Raw genomic sequence first — 24,494 nt, forward strand, 5'->3', positions numbered from 1 at the left:
CCCTCCACCCCCCCCATATTGTGTTTGAAGTCTCTGCAGATACTCACCTCCAGGTGACACTGCTGTTCTCACCCCTCATCATCATCCCTTGTCAGCCTGGCCTCTCCCTACCCTGGCATGGTTCACGCCAGGGTCACTGATGGTGTCTGTTGCCAGAACCAACAGAATCATTTGATGTTTAGCAACCTGTGACCGTGTTTGAGCCCCTTTTCTCCAGCTCTCTTGGATGATGCTCTTCTTGCCCCGTGCTTTCCTCTCCCTCTTTGAGGATCCCTCTTCCCACTTTGTGGGTTCCTGCTCTGCTGCCAACACTGGCAATTCCCTGGGATTCACCCCAGACCCATCTTTCTCCTCCTTCTTCACACTCTCACCAGGACCTACCCCAGCAATTCTGCAGTTGGGTCCAAAAGATACCTCCAAACCAGGCTTTCCTCCTAAGACTCAGATCCACACACCCACTTGCAGGAAGTGAAGATCCCAGTCCTCACTAATTCCTTTTAATTTCCCCCCCTGCCGGCAGGACCAAAATAACATGTCTTAAAGGCCCTGCTTCCCCTTTGTCAACTCCCCAAGGCCCTGATCTCATCTCTTGTCACTTCTGACCTCCCACGTGCATCGTTCCCATCATCAGTTTCTCAAACATGCCCTTCTATCTCATGCCTCATGCCCCTTCTGCCTCATGCCCCTTCTGAAGCACCTCCTCCCCACTTGCAGTCTCCTGACTTAGGCTGCCTTCAAGGTTCAACTCGAGTGCTGCCTCCTCCAAGAAGCCTTCTTGGAAACTCACACCCTCCCAGCCCAGGTAAGACACCCTGTGGTCTCCGTACTCCCCTCTCATAGCAACCATTTTGCTATTTACCCATTTGCTTTCTCCACTGACCCCAGAATGGGGGCCTTGTGGTTTATGTTTTTTTTCTTCTACCTAGCAAAAGACTTTTATAATCGGCCTCAAATTAGGCTTTTTGAATAAATGATGAATAAATGAGCAAAGGAATGAATGAATGCCCACTCTGTGCTCCTCCTAGGGACCAGATGATCTACTCCTTGGCCTATAGGCTTCCTGGTCAGAAGTAAAGGGTTTACACCAGAGTTTCCATTAGTTCCCGAAGGGCTACATTGTTCTTCTCTCCTCTCTGAGATGATAGATATTTCAAGATCAAGGGGAGCACACCGTTAGTGCAAAAGGGAAGTGCGAGAGGTGAGGCTGGTCGGGGGTTTGCACTCACCCAAGTAAAAACTGGCAAGCCAAAGAAGCGAGCCAGGTCATCTCTGATCAGAACAGCTCCTGATCAGCAATGCGTGGGCTACCTGGGTTCCCTTTTCTGATCATGATAGTTGTATTTTCCTCCCCCACCTCTGAGTCATACTGACAACTTCCCTCCATGCCTCTGGCCTCCTGACCACTTCTCTGCTCATTTCTTCCTCAGTACCTTTGTCCAGTGGTGCCTTCAGCAAGCCCAGGAGCTCAGAGCCCAACAGCTGACCTTCCAGTCATGAGCAGGACATGGACGGCCCTCCTGCTATTCCTGGGTGAGCATGGGCCCTGAGGAAGGGGGTCTCAGGAACCTGGGTCAGAGTGCTCCAGGCCCCCTGAACTGTGGGGATCAGGGTCTGAGTAGGGAGAGAGACTTGGCACTAGGGGGAGGTTGGTACGTAGGGCTTGGGATCTGGAGTTAGTGGAGGGAAAGGATATTAAGGAACCAATTTTGGGAGAATTTGCTGCTGGAAGAGAGGTGAACCACATTGACAATTCAGAAGTAGAAGAAATCAATTTTGTGCTGTGTCCATAGTGCCCCTTCAGACCCCACATTTCCCTAGATTCTCCCTCATAGAAGCCTCAGAAGTAAGGGGTAGGGAAGGATTATATTTAGAGCTTGGGTATTGCTCTGTGGAACTGGAGAATTGAAACTTGACAATGGAACAATGGGTGAAGAGCCATCTGTATACTGTGCAAAAGAGAAAAGTGAGATGAATCTAGGAGCCCAGGAGGCCAGGGGACTCTGGGGTATTGGACCTAGAGAGTAGAGCAGGAAGTTGGGGCCCTGGAAGATGGGACTGAGCATCTGGGTGTGGTCGTCAGGCAGGAGGAAGACCCTTCTCTCCACAGCTCTCTTCTCACTCTCTTCATCAGCTTCATCTCTTGGCTTCAACTTGGACACAGAGAAGGTGACAACCTTCCGTGTGGACAGTGCTGGGTTTGGACACAGTGTAGTCCAGTATGCCAACTCCTGGTGAGGACCGGTAGTGACTGACTTCTAGCTTTTTCATCAGCTCCTCTCCCCACACAGAGCCCTGTCCTTCCCCTTCTCACACTCCAGGGCATTATTTGCATACTTTCTCTCTATTGGGTGTGGCAACTTTTCCTAGTGATGAATGTTTGGTCTGAGAGTAGACACTGTCTTGTTGTTTTTTTTTTTTTAAATAATTCATTTATTTATTCTTGTTTTAAAATTTCTATTGGTTCTTTTTAATTATACTTAGCATTAGGATTAATTTCAACACAATTAGAAAAGCACAGAGTATAACTTGCTCTAAATCAGTCCCCAATACTTCCTTTTCCTGCCCCACTGTCTTGCTTTTTCAATAATCACAGCTAACATTTATTGAGCACTTACTAAGTGCCAGGCATTTTAGCATGGATGTTATAGATGGGCACTAATTTAGTCCTCACCACAACCTTATAGGAATCAGCCATTCAACAAATATCAATTTAGCATCTACTATATATTTCAGGAGCAGGGTATATAACAGAGAATGAGTCAGACAAAAGTGCTGCCCTTGCAGAATTTAAATTGTTCTTAATCTCCATTTTATAGATGAAATCGAGGCTCAGGGAGGAGAGCAAACTTTCTGGAGTGGCCGTCAGGCCCCAGCCAGGCACTCTTCACTACAGTGTTCTTTGTCTCTCCATAGGGTGGTGGTTGGAGCCCCCAAGGAGATAAAAGCTGACAACCAAACAGGTGGACTCTATAAGTGTGAATACAGCAGGGGCACATGTAAGCCCATCCACCTGCAGGGTGAGTCACTGCCCTTGCCTGGGATGCAGCACCAGGCTCCAATGCTCTGGGACCAGCGGAGAGCACAGGTGTTCCATTGGCTGGCTTCAGCTCTGTCTGCAGCCCCTCGACCTCAGACAGGAGGTTCCTATACCCTCAAGACCTTCCAGCCCATTGCACCCCCGCACTCCCTCAGCTCCTTCAAGACCTGGAAGCCTCCTTCACATGTTAGACCTCCTTGTCTCCCAAGTTGAGGGGATGTCTACCCATATCTTACTGTTCTTGAGGGTGAACATGCATGTGTCTGTCTCCTTAGTCCCTCCGGAGGCTGTGAATATGTCCTTAGGCCTGTCCCTGGCAACCACCACCAAGCCCTCCAAGTTGCTGGTGAGTTTCCCTGGGTCACAAAAGGGTCCTGAGGGAAGGAGTGGGGACCTGGGACTCCTGAGATTGGTGATCTTGTGGATGGTAGAAGTGCTGGGATAGGAGGGTGGGCAGGACAGGGACAGCTGCTCCCATTAGCCTTCTGTGTCCCCAGGCCTGTGGCCCCACTGTACATCATGCATGCAGAGAGAACATATATTTGAATGGGCTCTGCTTCCTGTTGGTCTCCCCCTCTGAGCAGGGCCAAAGGCTCCCAGCTGCTTTGCAGGGTGAGTTTTTGGTGATCTTTTGGGGAGCTCACATATATCCAACTGGGGGTGCATTGGGGTCAGAGATGCTTTTACCAGAGTGATAAGAAGGGGAGATCTAGAAAAAATTTTACTAGACAGTGTAGTGACTCCAAACATGGCTTCCCTGCTGGCTTTGAAACCCTGTCCCATCACCGTTCAACAGTACAACGTTTCCTATGTGACCTTACCCTCTGAGCTTTGGTTTTGTCATCTGCCAAATGGGGATAATAACACACCCCACACTGAAAGTAAGATAAGATGATCTGTGGCCAGAGTTTAGCACAGTACCTGACACAAGGGGAGAGCTCCATTAATGCAAACTGCTATTATGTTTAGAGAGAAGGGGATTCATTTTCCTCCAGTGTGTTCTGAGATAGATATAACCAATTGGTTTGTCCAGCAGTCTGGGAATGGTGGTAAGGGTGCAATCTAAGTTGTGTGTGTGTGTGTGTGTGTGTGTGTGTGTGTGTGCATGCGCAAGGGCATGTGTTCATACAGGTTGAGGCATCGGGCTTGTCTTCTCTGGTGTTGATGGGGAATCCAAGATAAGGAGGCTAAACAGTGAATGAGCTTTTCAGACTTACCCATGTCAGACTGAGCCCACTCCCTGGTTTCACATTCACTCTGATGCCCTTGGAGAAAACTATATCTGACTACTGAAGGGTGCCCCTTTTATCACCTCCTTGGGTGGAGACTCCACCCACAGGGGCCATCAGAACCCCCAGGATACCAGTCTTTCTATGGGAGACCTCCAGGGAAGAAAGGGGAAGCTGGGAGGCGGGAATGGAATGGGGGCCTCCCCTCCTGATCTGGAAGTTTCCTTTTTCTGAGGACAGATTCCACATTTGCCCAGGAGAAAAGTAAGGGTGTATATTTAAGCTGAGAACAGAATAGGACCAGTGTGTAGCTGTGGCCAGGAATGATATTAAAAATAGTGAACAAAAGTACAGTTTAGCACTGACCAACAAGAACAAACACTGACCAGGGCTAGCACAGGCTTCTTTCCTTGCAAGAAGTTGGGGGTAGAGGGGAATAAGTGGGGTCAGGTCCAGGGGTAGGGGAGGCTTTCAGCTTCTTACCATCTGGATGGAAGGAACTTTCACTTTTCTGTTTTTTGATGGACGAGGCTGAAGCAGCTCAATCACAGTTGTAGCCTCTCTGAGACCTTAGGAAACTCAAGTGCTCCATTTATTATATTTATTTTTTAGTTTTTTAGGTAGACACAATATCTTTATTTTTTATTTTTATGTGGTGCTGAGTTTTGAACCCAGGGCCCCGCACATGGGAGGCTACCTCTCTACCACTGAGCCACAATCCCAGACCCCCCCCACTTTCTAACAAGGAGAGGACCAGGGTGTGGGGGCTGAACTCTGATTGTCAGACTGGAGTGAGGGGGAAGGTGTTGGGAAACTGAGTTCTTGTGACCAGAAAGCTAAGGTCATGGGTTCTTTGGAGAATCCACTGGAGGACCAGGGCCACCTCCTTCCCTAGAATGCCCAAGGCAGAATCAGGATATCGTGTTCCTGATTGATGGCTCAGGCAGCATCTCCAACACAAATTTTGCCACAATGATAAGATTCGTGAAGGCTGTGATGAGCCAGTTCCAGAGACCCAACACCCAGGTGAGCTCTTGGGAGAGGGGTGCAAGTCTGCTGGGCACTGCTTGGGGCAGGCTTGCTGGGGAAAGTCTGGGGACCTGGTGAAGCAGTCTCATACCCCAGCTCTATATGGTTCTCCCAGTTCTCTCTGATGCAGTTCTCCAGCAAATTCTTGGTACACTTCAATTTCAACAAATTCATCTCCAGTTCAGACCCTCTAACACTGTTGGATTCTGTACACCAGCTGAAAGGGTACACTCACACGGCCACAGCCATCCAAAAGGTCATGTGAGTCCAGACTTCTCCTACTTCCTTTCCCAAAGCATCCAGGTCTTCCTTTGAGCCTCATCTGCCTTCTCAAGAAAGGGCCAGGCAGAGACTGAAAATCTAGCCTGGGACCCCCTTGCAAAGTTGGGGACTCTTGAGTGGGACTGCAAGGGGCATGGCCTTCTTTTTACAAAGCCATCAAAGGCTGCTGTAGTTCTGTTCACAGGCCTCTGGACCCTCTTCTTTCCTGACAGAAACATACTGTTCACCACCCAAAGTGGGGCCCGCAAGGATGCCACCAAGATCCTGATTGTCATCACTGATGGGCAGAAGCAAGGGGACTACCTGGATTATAAGGATGTCATTCCCATGGCTGAGGCGGCAGGCATCATCCGTTATGCAATTGGGGTAGGGCATAGAGATGCTACCTACTACTACTCCCCAGCAGGCAACTTCCCTTTCAAGGGTAGAGATTCTACTGCCTTCTGGATTAAAACTCAGCTTGGGGACTCATGATCCTTTCCCTCAAATCTTTTGATGCTATCTGAGCCTTATTTTTCTCACCTGTGCTATAAGCCTGACGTGCAGTGTTCTTGGAAGAGATCAACACCCAGACATACAGGCATATTGTATTTCTTATTTCCATGGAGTTGGTCTTTTCTCTGGACAGGTTGGAGAGGCTTTTCAAATGAGTAATTCCTGGAAAGAATTAAATGACATTGCATCGAGGCCTGCTCATGAATACATATTTAAAGTGGAGAACTTTGATGCTTTGAAGGATATTCAAAACCAGCTCCAGGAGAAGATCTTTGCCATTGAAGGTAAGTCAGAGATAGAGCTACTTGCTTCAGAAATCCTCATCCACAAGGGCTTTTCCTTCCTTCCTCCTTTTTTTTTTTTTTTGTACTGGGGATTGAACCCAGGGCCTTATGCATACAAAGCAAGCACTTTATCAATTGAGCTATATTCCCAGCCTCTTTTCCTTTTTGAATCTAGATCCCCATGTCATGGGCAATAACCCTTGTTGTAGGTGTTGATTTCCAATCTTAGATTCTCCTAAGAATCCTTCCTGGACTTGGAAAGGCTGAATTTCTCCCTGAAATCCAAACATCATGCCTTCCCCAGGTACAGAGACCATAAGCAGTAGCTCTTTCGAAATGGAAATGTCCCAGGAGGGCTTCAGCGCTGTGTTCACACCTGTGAGTGGGGTCTCTTCAGGCTGACAAAGAAGGATGAGGAAGATTGGGAGGAGGGAAGGCAGAGGAGGAGTGGATGGTTGTGTAGAGCCAATGGCAGACTTTGTTTGGCTTAGGCTGCCCTCTTGCTTTGTTCTGCTCAGCCCTGGAATCTTTTCCTCCCAGGATGGACCAGTTCTGGGGACTGTGGGGAGCTTTAGCTGGTCTGGAGGTGCCTTCCTGTACCCGCCACATATGAACCCCACCTTCATCAACATGTCTCAGGAGAATGTGGACATGAGGGACTCTTACCTAGGTGAGAAAAGGCTGTGGTGGGGGACAGGTGGATGACAAGCTGTGGGAAGGGGAGGAGAGGCCTTAGTGCTGACTCTGGGCCCCCTCAGGTTACTCCAGTGAGCTGGCCCTTTGGAAAGGGGTGCACAGCCTTATCTTGGGGCCCCTCGCCACCAGCACACTGGGAAGGTTGTCATCTTCACCCAGATATCCAGGCAATGGAGGCCAAAGGCTGAAGTCACAGGGACCCAGGTTGGTGTGGAAGACCATGTTGGTGGAACATGAGGGCGGGCAGGGTGGCTAGGGGCAGGGAGCTGATAGGGCAGGTCCTGGTACCTGAGGAGAGGCAGGACCTGGCCCAGAAAGGAGGTGCCTCTGGCAGGGGCAGGCAAGATGACTTCAGACTCTCCTCCCAGGTCGGCTCTTATTTTGGGGCCTCCCTCTGCTCTGTGGATGTGGACAGCGATGGCAGCACCGATGTGGTCCTAATTGGGGCCCCCCATTACTACGAGCAGACCCGAGGAGGAGGGCAGGTGTCCGTGTGCCCCATGCCCAGGGGGGTGAGTGGTGATGGGACCTGGGCTGGGTGGGGCCCGGGTGTGAGGTGTGGATTGCCTGGATTGGACCTGGCACTGGTTTTTTTGTTCTGTAGAGGAGCAGGTGGCAGTGTGCGATCATTCTCTGTGGAGAGCGGGGCCATCCCTGGGGTCGCTTTGGAGCAGCTCTGACAGTGCTGGGAGATGTTAATGGGGACTATCTGACAGATGTGGCCGTTGGGGCCCCTGGAGAGGAGGAGAACCAGGGTGCTGTTTACTTATTTCATGGAACCTCAGGACTGGACATCAGTCCCTCCCACAGCCAGGTGAAGCACTATTTTTCCTGTCACTGTGACAGCTTCCTCTTTGCTTCTCCTCCTTTCACAATATCAACTGGAAAAATGTCCCCCTTTAGTACATTTTCCTCCCTGCCATAGTACTGGGCATATTGTGGAAGTGAGTAAAACCCGAAGAATTGAGGCATGGGAACACTCACTGCTGCACACCCTGCTTTGTATGGAGACTGGATGCTTGTGTAATTTGCAACTCAGGACTTTTAATCCCACAGAAGCTTTACCAGACTAGGCATTAGCAAACCCATATTCTTTCTTCTTCTTTTTTAACCTTTTTATTCATGCATCATGATTATGCATAGCAGTGGGATTCTTGTTACATGTTCATGCATGCACACACTAGAGTAGGATAATTTGGTCCCTTTAATTCCCGAGGACCTTCTCTTTCTTTTTCCTCCTCCTTCTCCCTGGTTCCTTTCCTCTACTCCACTGCTCTCCCTTATATTTTCGTGAGATCCTCCTCTACCTTGTTTCCTCCTTTTTCTTTCTAGCTTCCACATATGAGATAAAACATACAACCCTTGACTTTCTTAGTTTAGCAAACCCATTTTACAGATGTGACTTGACTTGTCCAAAGTTCATGGTGGACCAGGAATGACCATTAGGTTGGTTTGGGTCTTCCGACTTCTAGCCTAGTTCTCAGCCTTTCAGTGGCTCCTTGTTGCTCATGTAGCTGCCTCAGTCAGCCTGTCCACTCACCCCTCCATCTCACTGGATGCTGTCTGATTTTATTCCATTCCTGCCATCAGTGATCCTACCAAATGCCCATATAGGCAGGAACCTTTCACCCAGTGGAGCAAGAATTCCCTGAGAAGAGAAAGCTGATTTCCTTGGCAAAAAAATCAAGAAAGCCCAAATTAAAAAACAGGTGAAGGATCTGGGTAGATGTTTCACCAAAGAAGACTTGGAAAAAAAAAAAAAGAGGGCAGTGGCCAATAAGCACATATTCACATCATTAGACATCAGGCATCAGCAAATCAAAACCACAGTGAGGTACAACTTCATACCCATGAGAATGACTAGAATCAAGAAGGTCAATTGGTGAGAATGTGGAGAAATTGGTGCCCTCATTCACTGCTGGTGGTAATGTAAAGTGGTGCAGCTGCTTTGCAAAATAGTCTGACAGTTTCTCAGAAATGTTAGAGTTGCTCTATGACTCAAAAAATCCACTACTGGAAGAAATCCACACAAAAACTTGTACATGAGAATGTTCTTTGCAGCATTGTTCATAATAGCCCAAAGATGGAAACAATCCAAATGTCTATCTGCAGATGAATGGATAAATAAAATGTGGTATGCCCACTAGATAGAATATTATTCAGCCATAAAAGTAACAAGGTACTGACACATGCTACAACATGATGAATCTTGAAAACATTATATTTAGTGAAAGAAGGCAGTCACAGAGGACTATATATTACATGATTACATTTACATAAAATGAACAGAATAGGCAAATACAGAGAGACAAAAATTAGCACAAAAAAGGTATCAAGGATGGTCCCTGTAGTTCTACTAATATCTATATATTGGTCAGGTTACTCACCTCTCTGTGCTCAGTTTCTCTTTGTAAAATGGTGATCATAAGAGAATCAACCTCATATGGCTGATGCTATGAGGGTGAGCATGATGGAGGGCTCATAAAAGGTGTTATACTCTTATAATCAGTTAATGTTGTAACTACTGTTAATATAGGTTCAAGAAGAGGGGTCTAAAGAAGAGGGTGAAAGACCTTGTGGAGAATAACCAGAAACTGCATTCAGTCCACACTAATTTGTTTAATTTCCGCTTGCTCAGAGGTATATCTGGGTAGATCCTTGATTACAAATATCACCTGGGTTCTACCTGAAAGGCCTGACTCCAAGAGGAAGCCTTTCTGAATTCACTGACCCACCAGGATTTCCCCTTCCTTCCACTCCATCACTTGTCTCATCACACACTTGATTGGACTGGCCTTGCCTTGTTCTCTGCTGGCTCCTACACTAACCCTGAAGACACAGCACTGGGGTCAGCTTTTCTGAGAGTTGAGGCCCTGAGCATTGACTTGATTGTGCTGTTTCTACCCCACTAGCCTTGCCATCCTTAGTAACTGGTAAGTTTCTATTTTTATTTCATTATTTTTCTTAATAATTATTATTCTGCTAGTCCTCACAGTGCGAGAGATTTAAGGGGATTAGGATTGGGCATTACAACAGTAATGGAAATAAAGGGAAAAGAACCCACAGGAGTAATGCCCAGGCAGGTAGAATCTGGGTTGGGTGTGGCCACCCCCATCCCAACTCAGCCTCTCCTGTTCTTTGAAGAGATAGCAAAAGGTGCCTTGGGCTTGGAGGCAGACAGTCTGAGGTCTGGAATCAGCCTCCAAAAGGTCATGGGAATTTGGCACAATCCCCCAACCTCTCTCTTTTATTTGTGAAATGAAAGGTGAGACTAGATGGATTCTTGGTCACTTTTAACCTTGAGATTCATCAAAAAGTCACTGACTATTTATTGACCATACTCTACGTGCTGTTCTAAAAGCTATATGGATAAATTCATCTACGCTTATAATTAAACTTGGAAGTATTACTACTTCCTGTAGAAGATGGGGGAAACTGAGTTACATAAAGATTTGTGGAGAAGTTAGAATTGGAACCAGGGACTAACTGAATGAATGAATGAATAAATGAAACTCAGGTCAACAGCATAGCCTTCTAATCTCCGCTTCTTTACTTCTTAGGAATTGTTTCTTTTCTTCAGTCATAATTTTCCCACTATAACCTCTTCTTTTTAGGCCCTTCTTGGTGACCTCTTTTCACATCTCACCCTTTCTATCTTTCACATTCATACCTCTTATTTTTTTTGTTGCTTATTTCCAACTTGTCCCATTACCCCATTTCACTCCATTTTCAGTTGCTACAACAAAATATCTGAGGCTGAATAATGTATTTAAAAAAAAGGCCCTTGGCTTCATCACATCATGGCAGATGGTGTCATGGTGGGAACACATGTGAGAAGTTGGGATTACATGGCAAGACAAGATGTCAGAGAGAATAAGGAGAGGGGATGGTCTTGTTCTTTTATAACAATTCTCTATGGAACTAATTGGGCCCACATAAGAACTACTTAATGATTTGAGAGGGCAATGCCCCAAAGACCCAGTTACTTTCCACTAGCCTCCACCTCTTAAAGGGTCTGCTGCACCAAGGACCAAGCCTCTAATAAAGGAACCCTTGGAGGACCAATCAAATCCATACTGTCTCCTCCTGACTCACCTTCTCTTCTAAATAGAGAATTGCAGGCTCTCAGTTCTCCCCCACACTCCAGTATTTTGGGCAGTCACTGAGTGGGGGTCAGGACCTCACTATGGATGGACTGGTGGACCTGGCTATAGGGTCCCAGGGACAAGTGCTGCTGCTCAGGTAAGAACAGATTCCTTCCTCAGATATTCCCCATGTGGTCCTAGGTCCAGATCAGATACCTGCACCCCCGCCCCCCATTGCAGGTTGTGCTCCTAGGAGCCAAGGACCTGTTCTCAGCTTGATGTTCTGCCCATAGGACCAGACCTGTTCTCAGAGTGTGGGTGACCATACACTTCACACCTGCAGAGATCTCCAGGTCTGTGTTTGAGTGTCACGAGCAGGACTCCTCTGTCCAGGAACTGGGTGATGCTACTATCTGTCTTGATATTTATGGAACTCCCAAGAACCAACAAAGTGAGTCCTCTCCCTCTCTTACCCAGAACACCCTGACCTCTGGAGTTCTCCTGCCTAGGACTCCTGTCTCCTGCCTGACCTTTACCCACCTGGGGAGTTTCTGGTCCACTCAGCCCTCTGCATGCCCTGCTTTCCCTACAGATAACCTCCAAAGCTCTGTGACCATTGACTTAGCCCTTGACCCTGGTCACTTGAGTCCCCGTGCTGTCTTCAAAGAGACAAATACCAGGACCCTTACTAGAGTCAAAGACCTTGGACTGAACAAGTACTGTGAATCTATGAAGTTGCTCCTTCCGGTGAGGGGTCCTCAGATGGATGCAGGGAGAGATGTGGGTAGAGGCCATTTTGGAGGCTGGCAGCAGGCTGGTCAGATAAAGAATGGGGCATAGAATCTAGCATGCAGATGGTGCTTCAAACATGTTAACTAAATGAGTGAAGGAATGAACAAGGTGGGCTGCAACTGCGAGAGGTTACACAATTGGATTTCAGGAAAGAGAAAAGGGCTGCTGAGAGAACTCAGGAGCTTCCTTCAGGCTGACTTTCAGGCATCCAGTGGGCACTTATTTATGGCTTTGCTTCTCTGAGACAGGCCCTGTCTAGGGGGACACAGCAGGGAACAAAGCAGCTATTGCTCACAGGAGGTTCTGGGTGGGGTGGGGGGAATTCCAAACCAAATAAGTTTCCAGATAATAGGTGTCAGGTTGTGAAAACTACTAGGAAGAAAGACAAAATCAGGAGGATGTCAGGGAGGCCTCTTGGAGGAGTGTAGTTTGAGAAGACATTGAGCAAATCAAGGGAACCATGTGTGAATATTGGGCAAAGATTCTGCATGGTGGGGATAATAGCAACAAATACATACTGAGTGCAGATAGCTCTCATTATTACTCCGTTTACAGATGCACTTAGTAACTTTGCGCAGTATTTTCTTTAACATCCTCCCTTCAATGTCCTCTAGTCCTGTGTGGAGGACTCATTGACTCCCATCATCTTGCGTCTCAACTTCTCTCTGGAGGGCAAGCCCATCCCTTCCTTCAGAGACCTCCGGCCTATTCTGGCTGCAGATGCTCAGACATACTTCACGGCTTCGGTGAGCCCTGGTGTTGGGGTCTCCCAGAGGGATAACACAGGATGGCCTCTGGATCTCTGGAAAATCCTGTGTTGTCTTTCCTCTCAGCTCCCCTTTGAGAAGAACTGTGGGGCTGACCACATCTGCCAGGATGACCTTGGCATCACCTTTGACTTCTCAGGGTGAGCTTCCACCTGCTTGGGCCTGACCCTGGGCCCCAGCCTCACTCCCACAACCTGGGACTCCTGTCTCTGGCTCCCTAACGTTCCCACCTGGGATTAAGAACCTGTCACCTGTCTACTTTCCATCCTCCTACCCCATATTTTATCCCCAGAACATTTCTAGCCTCAGTCACAGAGTCATCTCCTCCTTCCACCCCAATAACCTAGCATGAAGACCTTGGTGGTGGGAAGTAACCTGGAGCTGAACGCAGAAGTAACAGTGTCAAATGACGGTGAAGATTCCTATGGAACCACAGTCACCTTCTTCTACCCAACAGGGCTGTCCTATCGACGTGTGTCAGGGGGCCAGGTATTCTTTCTGGGGATGGAAGAGGCTGGGAATCAGGATATACCTGTTCTAGGTTCAACGCTCAGGCTGGTTGGCCACTGCTTAGCAGCCTCTACTGGTCCAAGAGATCTGGGCTGATCTTGGTTAGATGGATATAGTTGTGCTGTTTGGGGTTTGTCCCTGTTCATGCCTGCTATATTTGACTTTGGTTATTTTTTGGTGGGGGTACTGGGGATTGAACCCAGAGGGACTTAACCACTGAGCCACATCCCCAGCCCTTTTTATTTTTATTTTTTTTATTTTGAGACAGACTCTTGTTTTTTTTTTTTTTTTCTTTTTTTTTTTTTTTATTTATTTATCTATTTACTTTTAGTTCTCAGTGGACACAACATCTTTGTTGGTATGTGGTGCTGAGTATCGAACCCGGGCCGCACGCATGCCAGGCGAGCGCGCTACCGCTTGAGCCACATCCCCAGCCCTGAGACAGACTCTTGTTAAGTTGCTTAGAGCCTCACTAAGTTGCTGAGGCTGGCTTTGAACTTATGATCCTCCTGCCTCAGCCTCCTGAGCTGCTGGGATCACAGGCATGTACCACCATGCCCAGCTGAACATTGCATTTTTAAGACCCTGACTATCAGAAATAAGTTCCTAGGAGGCTACTAGTATGGAGAGAGGGTAGCCTGCTTTAAATTTCTTTTATGCCTTACCATATCCTCATTTAAAGGAAAACCTATCTCAACCCTCAAGTATTTTAAAACATGGTTCTGTAGAAGAAAGAATTTCTTGATTACTTTGAATTACTTTGAATTGAATTACTAATTCAAAGTATTGCTATTAAAGGACTAGATAAGAAATATTTCAGTTTTGTGGACCAAACATTTTCTGTCCCAGCCACTCAATTCCACTGCTGTAGAATGAGAGCAGACATTGATAAGAATATGTATATGAATGAGCAAAGCTAGGATCCAATAAAATTTTATTTATAAAAATAGGTGGTGGGCTACTGTTTGCCATTCTCTCTTCTAGAAGACAGAACTATGGCTATAGGGAGTCAAAGAGAAACAGATTTTTTTTTCAAAAAACAATTTTTATGAGAAAATTTAAACATTTCCAAAGCAGTGAATAGTTCAACAAGTTTCCTAAAAACTTATCACCTAGATTCAATAATTATCAATATTTTGCTCAATTTGTTTCATTTTTTGTTTTCTTTTGCTGAAAATATTTTAAAATAAATCCCAGACATTGAGTTCTTATTTTAGTCTGTAGTTCTGAAAAATGGGGACATCTTACATGACCCGAAAGCCATTATCTCACTCAAAAAAATGAATGAGTCCTTGGTATTTAGACCATAGTCAAAGTTCCCTGATGGTCTCAAAAATGTCTTTTTGTGCCTGGTTTATTTGAACAAGGATCTAAACTAGGTCTGCACATTAAATTTGTTTGTCATGTTTGCTATGTTTCCTTAGTCTAACATTTCCAATAGGATCATACTTTTTTTAAAACTGGTTCCAAGTTATTTTATCCTGAATTTATTTTTAATGCCAATGACAACAAAAGACCTCTTTTACCTGAGTCATTTTACAGAACAGAAAACATGATTTCCTGAAATGGCATTTTAGAGAACTTAAAGGAAAACAGTATTTGACCTGAGAAAGATGGAATGCAAATCACTTTGTTCACTTAGGGAGGGCTCTTCCCATATTGTCCTGTCACTGAAAGTGTTTCTAGACATATCAACCAAAGGCAATATGTAGACCTTGTTATGTATTGATTTTAGCAAATGAGTAGTGAAAAATACCTGGAGACTGTCCAAGAAAATGGAACGTGAAGTTCATATTAAGTAGTTACTGTTAATTTTTCTGGGTGTGGTTTATTGGGTCTTGTGGTTATGTGGCCCTGTTGCTTTGGGCTTGTGGTGAGGTATCTACTTGTGGTAGACACTGAAGTAAAGCTGGATAAAACCATATGAAGTCTGGAATGTGCTTTAAATTATTCAGAAAAAGAATAAATGGAATGAATTTAACAAAATCATGTTGTCTTCATATATGAAGGTACAAAGGGAATTTCACCAAAGGAAGTTTAGTAGAGCAGAAGAGGGAGAATATTGGGAGGAATAAGAGGGGCAAAGGGAATTCAAATCAAATTCCTTGCATGCATGATTTTTATCACAATGAACCCAAATACTACATATAATTTTAATGTTCTATTAAAAAATAAATTATTCAGGAAAAGAAGGTGAAGATAGCTGAATAAAACAAGTACCTTTAGAAATGACAATAAATAAAAAAGGAAAATTCTAATAATTAGAGATTTCTACCCTAGGAGGAAGTTTGCAGATAGAGTGTAGGGGATAACATGAAGGTAGATTGCTCATTTTGTTTTGTCTATTTTTTTCTTTTGCTGAAATCTTTGAAAACAATACCCTGCCTCGTCCCTACATTAGAGTCTCTTTGAAATTCTAATAAATAAGCATCTTGTTTTTTTTTTTCCTTCCTGCCTACCTTTTTCTGAAATCAGCTGAAGCTGCGCCCCGTGCACTGGACATGTGACAGCACCCCAGCAGGGAGCCAGGGTACCTGGAGAACCAGCTGCAGCATCCACCATCTCATCTTCCGCGGGGGCACTAAGGTCAGCCTGGCTTCTGCACACCCCCTCCTCCCCTGCCTCCACCAGGCTTTACTCCTTTGTGACCTCCCTATTCCTTTCTCTTTCTCAGATCACCTTCTTGGCTACCTTTGATGTCTCCCCCAAAGCTGTGCTGGGAGACAGGCTGCTTCTGACAGCCAATGTGAGCAGGTGAGATGGGCTAGGCCCAGGGGCAGCACCCTTCTCACCCCCAGCCTCACATCCCATCCTCCTCCTCTGGGGCCTTTGGAAACTGGCATTTCATCTTTTTCCAGTGAGAATAACTCCCCCAGGACCAGCAAGACCACCTTCCAGCTGGAGCTCCCGGTGAAGTATGCTGTCTACCCTGTGATCAGCAGGTACCCCACTGAGACCTCAAAAGGGTTCTTCTCCATCTTCCTAATTGGGAGAAGGAAGTGGTTTTCACCTCAGCAGCAGGTGAACGTCTGCGTTATTTTAGGTTTTATCATTATCCTTTCAAGTGCTAGGTAAATCTTCTAGTAGTGCTTATTAATCAATGGTTGTTTATTGTGGGATAGATATGATATTATATCCTGCATTTAATAATTTAACAGAGCTTATAAGTCTCAGAACACTTTCCAAAAATCCTCAAGATTGTTTCTTGGGTGCATGTAATAATGATTTGTGTGCATGTAATAATGATCCCCACTATTATGTATAATTATAATGCACCAATGAAAATGTAGGAAAAATAAAAAAAATAAAATAATACCAAAAAAGAGATTTTTTAAAAAGATTCTCTTGGGTTCCCTAGGATATATGAGACAAGTCCCTGACTTTGAGGTTTTTTACAACCTTATTGAGTAGCAATGTTACCCTGATCCAAGCCAGAATCTCATCAAGGGCTGCTCTATGGTTCTGTACCCTAAGATGATATAGGTGTGTTAGTCAGTCTTTCCTCAATATAACAAACACCTGAGATAATCAACTTAAATATAAAAGATTAATTTTGTCTTACAGTTTTGGAGGTTCTAGTTCATGATCAGGTGGCCCTGTTGCTTTGGGCCTGTGATGAGGTATCACATCATGGCAGAAATGCTCACTTCATGACAGAAAAGAAAGATACTGTGGTATCACAGTTCCCTTTAGGAGCAGGCCCCAAATGACCTAAAGACCTTTCATTAGGCCACACCCACCTCCTAAAGGCTCTACCACCTCCCAGAAGTGCCACATGGGCCTTTGGCAGACATTCAATATCCAAACCACAGTAGTGAGTTTCCAAGGGGAGACTAGGGCCTCCTGTAAGAGGTGGTCTCAGATAAATTTTGAAGGGTCTACAGCCTTGGTCTTGACCAACAGTGATTCTGAAAGGGGCTCTTGGCATTTGGGCAGGACACTTCTTTTCACAGAGCAGATTTATACCATAGGACTTTAGAATCCCCTCCCCCTTTGCCCTCCTGGTAAGAATAAGGATAGATGATCTGCCTGCTACAGAGATTGGATGTCAGGAAGAAGTTGGATAAAAGGATAGGGCCTTAAAATGCTGCTCAAGGGGATTAGATGAGGTGTTTAAAACTAAGAAGTAGCCAGTTTTTAAGCAGATAACTTCCTTCAACAAATGCCTTCCTAGTGTTTGCTATGTGGCAGGCACAGTGCTGTGGTTACTTTCTATAAATTCATTTGACCTTCAACAATAATCTATTGAGCTCATATGCATCATCAAAGCTAAATATAAGCCTCTGCTCTTATGGGACATGCCTCACTAACTGATCTCTTCCTGTTTAGAGTTTCACTTTCTCATTTGCACCTGCATGTTTGGGGGATCCCAGCCAGATGCATGCTGTGAACTCGTTTGCTGGGGTGTATACTGGGGTTCTCACACCTTCTTTCAGGGGACCCATAGGTGGGGTACACTATCATTATGTGTGACCCTACAGCTCAGCCACACTCTGCAGATGTGGCTCTGTGGGTGGGGACCCTCAAAGGGGGCCCCAGGCCCAGTCTGAAACATTTCTTGCAAAAGAAGAATGAAACTTAAATTAGGAATAGTGGGCTGGAATTTGGACTATGCAGGCAAAGGAGGGGTACCCAAGGAATGGAGCAGTGAGGGTCAGAGGTGAGACCAGCCATCATCCTGGCCAATGCATCTCTTGGCTTAGGCTCAAGTAGACCTTAGGAAGTATTGTGACAGTGAGAACCCGTGAAGAGTCTGTTGTTGGGACCCCTCACCCCAAGCCCCAGTTCAGGAAAAGCCAAGGAAACAGGAGAGAAGGGCCCTAGGGAAGGCCTGTGGGACTTCAGAAAGGGGCACAGTGCTTAGTAGGCACATGGCTGGCAGGGTCAGCTTGAGTCTCCCCCAATCTTTGCTGTGTCCTATATGCCCACCAGCATCCTATATGCTCATGAAGAACTGAAAGGAGAACTGTGGTGCAGAGAGGGGCAGGCTCTGGCTCCCACCCTCCCAGAAGCTAGTGGCATAACTGTTCTTTTCACTGCCACCCTGCTCAGTGCCCTGAGAAATCTCCTCTGTGGGCAACTCCTGCAAGTACTTTACACCCATGTCAAAGCTTGGCCCTACTCTCGAAACCATCCTTTATCCCAACTCAGATCTCATTCCAAGTCATGCTGAGGCCCCACTGACCACCTCTTTCATCATGCCAGATTCACAGCCTCCTCAGAAGACCACCATGGGTCTTCAAATTCACTCATGCCTTTTCTTTCTCCAGCCACGACCAATCCACCAAGTACCTCAACTTCTCAGCTTCAGAGGAAAAGGGAGGCAGTGTGGCCAAGCACAGATACCAGGCAAGTGGTGGAGACAAAGGAGGTTGGTCTAGAGAAGGAGCCCTGGAACTGGAGAGCCAGGAGGGATGGGAATCTGGCATGGGCTCTGCCCTCACTGCCTTCTGTGCAGGTGAATAACCTGGGACAAAGGGACCTGCCTGTCAGCATTGACTTCTGCGTGCCTGTGAATCTGAATGGAGTGGCTGTGTGGACAGAGGTGGAGGTCTCTCCCCTTCAGGTACCCAAAGACTGTGTTTGGTTCCTCCATTAATATCCCTTACCTGGATTACCTATTTTCCTCATGAGCTGCCAATGTCCCAACTGAGACTTTTTTTCATGTTTTCTCCCAGAACCCATCCATTCAGTGCTCTTCGGAGAGACTAGTTCCCACAGAGTCTGACTTCCTGACTCATATTCATAAGAATCCTGTGCTGGTGAGGTGGGCTCTGGGCTATTCGCCACTTTAGCCACATATCAGAGGAATTTAATTCAGGAATCCTGTTACATCAGATTCAGATGTGGATGTTTCCCTCTAATCATGTGGTTTAAGTCTGTCTTCTACCTTCAAACTCACCTTCCTATGGCCTGATACTATGTCTCTCTACCTAGGACTGTTCCATTGCTGGCTGCCTGAGGTTCCGCTGTGACATCCCCTCCTTCGGCATCCAGGAGGAGCTTGACTTCATCCTGAAGGGCAACCTCAGCTTTGGCTGGGTCAGCCAGGTGTGTAGGCCCCTTCCCTCAGATTCACATGGTACCTGATGGGTCTGTACCATGCCTTAGGCCAGATCATTTTCTGAACTCTGAGCTTCCCTCTCCAGATCCCCTCACCCTAACACTGTCTTGCAGACATTGCAGAAGAAGCTGTCGGTCATGAGTGTGGCTGAAATCACATTTGACAGATCTGTGTATGCCCAGCTTCCAGGACAGGAGGCATTTTTGAGAGCCCAGGTAGTGACTGTGGGGTAGGCAGTGGCCAGGCTGGTAAGAGGCTCCTGATACTAAATCTGTGCTGCTGGGTGGGGGGTTTGCAAGCTTAGAGGGAGGAGGGAGGAAGGTCCCTGGGCAAAACAGTTGCCCTGAAGAGTTTGAGTGTTCCTGCATCTCACCTCTTAGAGCAGGGCCTAGGGAAGGAGGGGAGGGATCTAAAGCCAGGAAAACTGGGTTGGGGTTGGGGGTTTCTGAGATTGCATGAGGCCCAATACTTTCTGATGGGTCACCTCTACTCCAGATGAAGACAGTGCTGGAGAAGAATGAGGTCTATGACCCTATCCCCCTCATTGTGGGCAGCTGTGTGGGAGGTCTGCTGCTACTGGCTCTCATCACTGCCACATTGTATAAGGCAAGTTTAAACCCACTCTAGCCATGAGGGTAAGAAAGAGCTCATTTTGGAGTTGGATGTGCATTCTCATTAAGTCTGTTCATATGAGAAATTCCCTCCCCTCATATTATCAGTCACCAATTCCCCCCTCCATTTGTATCTTCCTGATTCTCAGATATCATCTCATCTCTCCCTTTCTTTTCTGCTCCTTTACCTTTCTAGTCTTTCCCTTTGCAGCAGAACATAACATAAAGCCATGAATACTTGGATTTGAATGTTGATACCACCATTAATTATTTCTTTGACTGTAGGAAAGTGCCTAGTCCACTGTAAGTCTTTACTTTTCTCATTGTGAAGCTGATTGTACTTATGGCTGACAGAATCTGGATCTAATTCTAAATGATAATGAGTACAAAGCTCCTTATGCTGTGCTTTGAACATAGTAGGAGTTCTACAAATGGTGATCCCTTCCTTTTCCCCATTTCACCACTTTTCCTTTCTCTTACTGGACTTCCTGATCTTCTCTACAGGTTGGCTTCTTCAAACGTCAATATAAGGAAATGATGGAGGAAGCAAATGGACAGCTTGTCCCAGAAAATGGAACATTAGACCCCCAAGATGCTCAGTGAAAAATGACTTCCTGTTCTCCTTTGGAACTATTCTCCCCGATAGGTTTTCTAGTTCCTCTTACTCTCACCTGTGTTGGGCCTAAGGGGGAAAGAACATTCCACACGAAGGAGGCTGGGATCAGGCTGCTTTCACTTTTTGGGAAAATGCAATATGTCTACCCCAGAGTGTCTTGTCTGGGAAGTTTTATTCATCTTGTCAAGGCTCCAGCTGGAAACCCTGAGGACTGGGTCTCTGTCATGATCTAGAGGGCTTGGAATTTCTACCCAGAAATCCATGGACTATAGTCTCAGGTTCCAGTCTCCCTCCCTCCGCTAGCCACCAGTGATCTTTCTAAAATACAGAACTAAATGAGTCACTCATTCTCATCCATCGTCAGTGGCTCCCGTTACTTTTAGGATAATGTCTGAACTCTCATTTTGGTGTTAGACATCCCATTCCATTTCTAGAAGGTGGGCTTCATAGCACACAGCATGAGATGCTCTGTGTCTCCTTGTCATCCCCATTCTTAGTAAATTACTGTCATGTCATTTCCTAGCTTTGTTTTGGGAATTTCAGTCCAGATTTCTCAAACTGAATTGGGAATGAAATGACTATACACTGGAATTCATAAAGCTGGCTTCTGGCATTGGTCAGCATTGATAACTGGGAGGGAGGGTATCCTCTCGGAAGGGATTCTGCCCCAGTGCTACTGAAGCTCAACCAGTTCCAGGTCCAAAGAGGCCTAAGCCACTTCCACTTTTTGAGGCCCCCAATATAATAAATGAAGAAATGCCAGAACATTTTTAAAAAGTGTGTTTTAAATGTTTGCATTAGTAAATTAAAACATGCACAAAAAGATGTATGTACCTTTAATGGAAAATATGTTAAAAGTCTAAAGTTCAGGCCTTTTATGGAGTAAGTCTTGGACATTAATGCCCATGGGTCCCTTTACCATGGTGGACTCTGGCCAGCCCTGAGACCTGGAGTCAGGCCAAGACAGTTAACCAGAATGGGGATTAGGACCGTCCCTATATTGAGGATAGATAACCTGACCTCTTACTCTACTCACTCTGTTCTCTTGACTGTTGCTAATGGAAGCTGATGGAGCTGTGGAGAAAGACTTGGTGGGAGGAGGCAAGAACAAAGAAATGGCAGCCCTCACTGGCTTCTCTTCCATCTGGAGAGGTCACTGGAGTGAACCAATACACAAGTGTTTCTCACCAATCCTAGCATGTGTTGCAAAGCATACTGATTGCATATGGTTAATGATTCAATAACACTCTTACTTCCATATCAGGAACTTGCTTCTCCCCAAAAGGTCATTTAGTTACATTTTTAAATGTAACTAAAAAGAACATATGTAACTAAAAAGAACAGTCTTCTGCTATTTGTTCTTTTTAGTTACATATGACAGCAGAAATCTATTTTGATGTATTTATACAAACATGGAATGCATCTTATTTTAGTTAGGATCCCAGTCTTGTGGATGTATGTGATGCTGAGATTCACTGTAGTGTATTCATATATGTACATAAAAAAGTTATGTCAGATTCATTCCACTGTCTTTCCTATTTTTACCCCCCCTCCCTCCCCTTCATTCCCTTTGTCTAATACAATGAATTCTTCCTCTCTCCCCCAAAATCAATAAATGGGATGGTATTAAACTAAAATGCTTCTTTTTAAAAAATAGTTATTTTTCAGATATAGGTGAACATAATATCTTTATTTTATTTTTATGTGGTGCTGAGGATTGAACCCAGTGCTTCACGCATGGTAGGCAAGTGCTCTACCTCTGAGCCACAACCCTAGCCCCTAAAATGCTTCTTCACAGTGAAGGAAATAATCAAGTGTGAAGAGAGCCTACAGAATAGGAGAAAAATTTTGCCACCTGCATCTCAGATACAGCATTAATTTCCAGGATATACAAAGAACTCAAAAAGCTTAACACCCCCCCAAAAAAAATACAACAACAATAACAAACCCAAATAACCCAATCAATAAATGGGCAAAGGAAATAAACAGACACTTCTCTAAGGAAGAAATATAAATGGTCGGATGAATTCATTGGCTGTGGAATTGGAACCAGAGGGTATTCTGGCCCCTGGAGGCTGGGGCTCATGTACTTCACTCCTTTTCTCAGTGCACCGACGGTTCGGAAGATTTATCTGGCAGTGTACGCATTCTGAGAACAGGAGTTGAATTAGTTCTCAAAAATGGGAAGAACCTACATTGTAGAAGAGAGTGTTGGCCAATATCTTTCAAACATCAGTCTCCAAGGAAAAGCTTTTGTCTCTGGTCTTTTGATAGGACAGAACACCACCCAAAGAAGAACAAAATGAGAACCTCAAACATTCCAAAGCTAAGTTGGATAATTTGGATGAAGAATGGGCCACAGAACATGCCAATCAGGTATCCAGGGGGACTTTTAGTTCTTGGAGTATTTATCATTACAACTTTGGAACTGGCAAATGATTTTCAAAATGCCCTGCGCAGACTAATATTTGCTATGGAAAAGTGTATGAATAGAAAAAGAATGTGGAATTTCACAGAGGAGGAGCTCTCAGAACGAGTAATACTTCACATTTGCTCATCTACAAAAAAAATATCTTGTCGATATTTTGGGTCATGATGTCCATGACCCAAAGAGTTCAGCAAGACCAGCCGATTGGAAGTATCAAAGTGGACTGTCTACTTCATGGCTTTCTCTAGATTGTACCATTCACATTGATATTCACATTCTACTTTCTTCTACTTCTGTCAGCTATACTCTGGAAAAAATTACAAAGAATGGACTTACATGCTGGGCCAAGCAAATAGAAAATGGTGTTTATTTGATTAATGGACAAGTTAAAGATGAAGATTGTGATCTATTAGAAGGACAGAAAAAAATCTTTCAGAGGAAATACTCAAGCAACTAGTCATTCTTTTGATGTGAGAGTGCTAACACAATTGCTTCTGAATTCAGACCACAGATCTACAGCCACAGTTCAGATCTGCAGTGGTTCTGTAAACCTTAAGGGTTCTGTGAAATGCAGAGCTTATATTCACAGCAACAAACCCAAGGTTAAAGATGCTATGCAGGCAGTGAAGAGAGATATATTGAACACAGTTGCTGATCGTTGTGAAATACTATTTGAGGACCTGCTTTTGAATGAAATCCCAGAAAAAAAAAAGATTCTGAAAAAGAGTTCTACATTGTCCCCATTCCTGGATCCACTGTAAAGTTATGTGATTATAAATTTGGTGATGAATCAGCCGAAGAAATCAGAGACCATTTTATAGAAATGTTAGATCATATGGTTCAAATAGAAGATTTGGAAATTGCAGAGGAAGTCAACACAGCTTGTATGAGCTCTATGAATAGTGAAGCTTCACTGGAACACAAAGATGATAAACAGCTAGAGCAACCAATTAAAACTACAGTAATGTTGAAAATTCGGCAAAACACAGGTGTGATTGCAGCATTTGCAGTTGCAGTTTTTGCTGCGGGTATCTCCTTTCATTACTTCAGTGATTAGGGTGAGGCACAAAGAGCTTCCTGATCATCCAGAGAACATTGGTCAACAACTATAAATAATAAAGATATAAACAGTCCCTCTATAGTCAAGACACTAGCAGTCAGATCTTCTACCACACACACACACACAAAAAAAGAAAGAAATATAAATGGTCAACAAATATATGAAAAAATGTTCAACATCTCTAGCAATTAGCAAATTAAAACTACATTGAGGTTTCATCTTACTCCAGTCAGAATGGCAATTATCAAGATACAAGTTACCAGAATACAAGTAACATTAATTTAAGTAATAAATGTTGGTGAGGATGTGTGGAAAAAGTTACACTCATTCATTGCTATCGGGACTGCAAATTGGTATAATCACTCTGGAAACCAGTTATGGGGTTCCTTAAAAAAATTGGACCTGGTTATACCACTAATCAATATATATCTAAAGGAGTTAAAATCAAAAGGTCATTCTTTTATCATGCCACCTTTCCATCATAGAGCTCACCATGGTGCCTGGCAGTT

At 45.0% G+C, this 24,494-nt stretch overlaps 1 protein-coding gene and 1 pseudogene across 1 annotated transcript; both read left to right on the forward strand.

Annotated features, from left to right (window-relative positions):
• The first annotated feature begins 733 nt into the window (after window positions 1-733).
• Itgax (integrin subunit alpha X) lies at window positions 734-22,018 on the forward strand. Its single transcript, XM_027948553.2, is given in 32 exon segments — window positions 734-802; window positions 1,428-1,530; window positions 2,132-2,231; window positions 2,914-3,017; window positions 3,313-3,383; window positions 3,535-3,649; window positions 5,162-5,292; window positions 5,411-5,556; window positions 5,790-5,943; window positions 6,206-6,356; window positions 6,661-6,734; window positions 6,897-7,026; window positions 7,115-7,156; window positions 7,159-7,256; window positions 7,421-7,564; window positions 7,657-7,866; window positions 11,164-11,294; window positions 11,431-11,588; window positions 11,730-11,884; window positions 12,544-12,675; window positions 12,763-12,836; window positions 13,044-13,185; window positions 15,682-15,792; window positions 15,881-15,960; window positions 16,065-16,148; window positions 18,477-18,555; window positions 18,665-18,772; window positions 18,885-18,968; window positions 19,144-19,257; window positions 19,384-19,485; window positions 19,766-19,876; window positions 20,386-22,018. Coding segments are annotated over 31 exon segments (3,471 nt in total). The 5' UTR covers window positions 734-802; window positions 1,428-1,493; the 3' UTR covers window positions 20,485-22,018.
• Window positions 22,019-22,648: 630 nt separating this feature from the next.
• LOC114103165 (protein odr-4 homolog pseudogene) lies at window positions 22,649-24,017 on the forward strand (annotated as a pseudogene).
• Window positions 24,018-24,494: the final 477 nt, after the last annotated feature.

The sequence above is a fragment of the Marmota flaviventris genome, chromosome 19 (genome assembly GCF_047511675.1).
Source record: "Marmota flaviventris isolate mMarFla1 chromosome 19, mMarFla1.hap1, whole genome shotgun sequence".
Taxonomy (NCBI): Eukaryota; Metazoa; Chordata; class Mammalia; order Rodentia; family Sciuridae; genus Marmota; species Marmota flaviventris.